This window comes from Sinocyclocheilus anshuiensis, unplaced genomic scaffold (assembly GCF_001515605.1).
Source record: "Sinocyclocheilus anshuiensis isolate Anshui unplaced genomic scaffold, SAMN03320099.WGS_v1.1 scaffold884, whole genome shotgun sequence".
Taxonomy (NCBI): Eukaryota; Metazoa; Chordata; class Actinopteri; order Cypriniformes; family Cyprinidae; genus Sinocyclocheilus; species Sinocyclocheilus anshuiensis.
In genome coordinates this window covers 36,489-39,985 of record NW_015549614.1, presented here as the reverse complement: position 1 = coordinate 39,985, position 3,497 = coordinate 36,489, and the positions used below count along the sequence as shown (strand labels likewise).

Here is a 3,497-nt window from a genome sequence, read left to right as displayed (position 1 = left end):
TGGGGACAAAATGTCCCCACAAAGATGGCAATATCTGAAATCATTCTCCTTTTGGGGACATCTGTTGGTCCCCATAAGGGCAAACAGCTTACAAATCATACTCAGTGATGTTTTTGTAAAATGTTTCTGTAATGGGTAGGTTTAAGGGAGACAATATACAGTTTGTACAGTATAAAAATCTTTTTGTCTTTATTCACAATACGTTATTCAAATTCAGTTCTTACATTTTGAAATGCTACTGCTTACCATTTCTGGTGACATTAAGACATTATGTTAAATTATTATTAGATACTAGCTTTTGTTCTACATGTTGACAGCAAAAATGAGAGAAAAGACTTGTGCCACTTACCTGATTTATCACTGATACTGGAGTCAAAGATTTCAGCATTACCTTTGCAGAACCAGTCCACAATATCTCTTTCTTCATGCACAAAGGTGCCATTGTTCCAGAACTCTGCTAGTTTCATTCCATACTCATTAAACCCCACAAATCTCCCCAAAGTGCTGTCAAACTGTATGAATAGTCAAGTCAAGTCAAGTCACCTTTATTTATATAGCGCTTTTAACAATACAGATTGTGTCAAAGCAACTGAACAGCATGTAATTTGCCAGTTCACTAGGATCTAGTTGTGGTTTCTTAATAAGAGGCTTAATAACCGCCAGCTTGAATGGTTTTGGGACGTGACCTAAAGACAACGATGAGTTAATAATATTGAGAAGCGGTTCTTCTGCTACAGGTAACAACTCTTTCAGTAATTTAGTGGGTACAGGATCTAACAGGCATGTTGTTGGTTTAGATGCAGTGATAAGTTTATTTAGCTCTTCCTGTCCTATAGTTGTAAAGCACTGCAGTTTATCTTTTGGTGCGATGAATGAAGCTGAAGTATTATACGCTGTAGAATCTACATTTGCTATTGTATTTCTGATGTTATCTATTTTATCAGTGAAGAAATTCATAAAGTCATTACTATTAAACTGTGAGGGAATATTTAGATCGGGCGGCGTCTGGTTATTTGTTAATCTAGCCACTGTGCTAAATAAAAACCTAGGATTGTTTTGGTTATTTTCTATGAGTTTGTGGATATGCTCGGCCCTGGCAGCTTTTAGAGCCTGTCTATAGCTGGACATACTGTTTTTCCACGCAATTCTAAAAACTTCCAAGTTAGTTTTTCTCCATTTGCGCTCAAGACTACGAGTTTTTTTCTTATATAGAATAGATATTTATTGAAATAGTAGTTGTCAAAATACACCATGTCACTGATATTAGAGGAGCTGTAGATGCATCTTGACATACGGTATCTGTAATATACATCAGCTGAAAAAGAATGAAGATGCAGAAAAATCTGTCAGATAAATATGTAACCAAGAATCTGGATTCATCAGTCAGTTGCAGTAGGCTACATTTCCTTTAGAACGTCCATTACCAGGAACTTTAAAACCAATGACCCTTCTTAAGAAAATGTTGCAATATAATAATTTCACTACTACTCCTACTAAAAGTAACAGTAACAATAATGATGCAATTATTGTTGATATTTATTATTTCAATACCTCTCATTTTACTTACCACTTTCCGCTACAAGACATATAGACAGTGCTAATATAAGATGACAGCAGTGACATTTTCTCTCACTCTGAATCTCAGCTGAATGCTGCCAGTGATTTGTTCACGTTAATGAGATTTATGTCCAAGATAACTCTACAACCAGTTACTGCAGGTGTAAGTGTCAAATGTTGCTAGGCAGCATACTGCTTTCACTTTAAACGAAAATTTAAAAGAAAACACTGTAGATTTATCAGTCTAACTAACTTATATATATTAATATCTTACAGAGACTCATATTCTGTGACATTAATGTGTAAGCAGTTGGTAACTAGCATATTATACAACAGCAATACTAAACACAAAGTTTATCCATTTATTATCTCTGGCACTCCTATATTCCATTCATCAGAGCTGGTCTCATCATAATGATTTTCATAAAGAACAACTTTAATGCTGCAAAATTGGATCTTCCCCGTAGTTCCACCAAAATTTCCTCATGTTTACAAGCTTTAGCGCTCCTGTAAAATAATCTGTTTGTATATTTACAACAATCATGTTAAACAAGTTTTGAAACGCAGAGATCCATTACTGTTGTGAATACAGCCAAACCTGCACCAGCAGTGGCATAGCATCTGGGTGAGCAGGGTATGTATGTGGATATAGGCCCAGGCAGATATAGGAACCCGCATTCATAAAGCTATAAGATCGTTCACTTCATTGACTATGGCTCAAAGCTCACTCAGTTGCCCAAGCAGCCTCATAATGTCCCTTAAAATTCAGTGATTAATATTCATTGACTGTGGTTTACGCTCATTGTTTTATTAAATATATTAGGTAAATTGCTCAATAGACAGTTTTTGACTATTACTAACACTCTCGTGTTTGATCTGGATGGCCTGTTACTTTACAGAGATTATGTAGTCTATTTATCGGATGAAAATAATTAGTTGTAAGTGTCCTTTGCAAAGCAATGTGTTTAGTATTTTCCTGATATGCTGCAGTGAACGTCTGTAAATGGCTCTTTGTTGCACTTCTTGTTTTGGACCCATTCAATAAAAAAGGCTCAGGGTTGACTTGCTACGCTATTGTGCACCAGGTATTTAAGTTTGTGATACTTCCTCATACAAAAGCCCCCTAAATTTGGAATCTTATCACACCAAATAATTTTGGGTGCAATGCGCAGTTTGTCCTGTAGGTAATGTAAAGTAAAACATCACTAGCTGCTTAAATTCAAATCTGCATTCGCTGACAGAGACAGACGTGTTTTTACAGTGCTGCGCATTAAAACCAATCACACACGATTTTGTTGAGCTTATGAATGCAATGACCAATCAGAGGCGATCAGATGAGTCATTGCTGAAACACCGTGTTTTGTTCAGGGTGCGCGCGTTCACTGACTGAATTCTGCTCTCATCAGAAACAACAAAGGGCAGATGTACGTGCGAAAAAGAATGAAGATGCAGAACAATCTGACAGATAAATATGTTAACAAGAAAGAACTTGGATGCATCAGTCAGTTGCAGTAGGCTACATTGATGTCTTTTCAAAAAGTACAAGTAGCCTAATATTTTCTTTAGAATGTCCATTTCCAGGAACTTTAAAACGAATGACCCTTCTTAAGAAAATGTTTCAATGTAATAATTTTACTACTACTACTAACAGAAACAATAACAATAATAACACATATATTATTTCAATACCTCTCATTTTACTTACCACTTTCCACTACAAGACATATAGACAGTGCTAATATAAGATGACAGCAGTGACATTTTCTCTCACTCTGAATCTCAGCTGAATGCTGCCAGTGATTTGTTCACGTTAATGAGATTGATGTCCAAGATAACTCTACAACCAGTTACTGCAGGTGTAAGTGTCAAATGTTGCTAGGCAGCATACTGCTTTCACTTTAAAAGAAAACACTGTAGATTTACCAGTCTAACTAATTTAG

The 3,497-nt window shown here is 35.9% G+C and overlaps 1 protein-coding gene across 1 annotated transcript in view; it reads right to left on the bottom strand.

Annotated features, from left to right (window-relative positions):
- Positions 1 to 2,239, bottom strand: part of LOC107659264 (H-2 class II histocompatibility antigen, E-S beta chain-like) — a 3,660-nt gene extending 1,421 nt beyond the window's left edge. Inside the window, exons 1-4 of the mRNA XM_016448147.1 lie at positions 2,156 to 2,239; positions 1,568 to 1,652; positions 1,218 to 1,315; positions 350 to 524 (exon numbers count right to left, since the gene is read on the bottom strand). Of these exons, the coding sequence (XP_016303633.1) occupies positions 350 to 524; positions 1,218 to 1,315; positions 1,568 to 1,652; positions 2,156 to 2,239 (442 nt within the window). The remainder of the gene's footprint in view (positions 1 to 349; positions 525 to 1,217; positions 1,316 to 1,567; positions 1,653 to 2,155) is intronic.
- Positions 2,240 to 3,497: the final 1,258 nt, after the last annotated feature.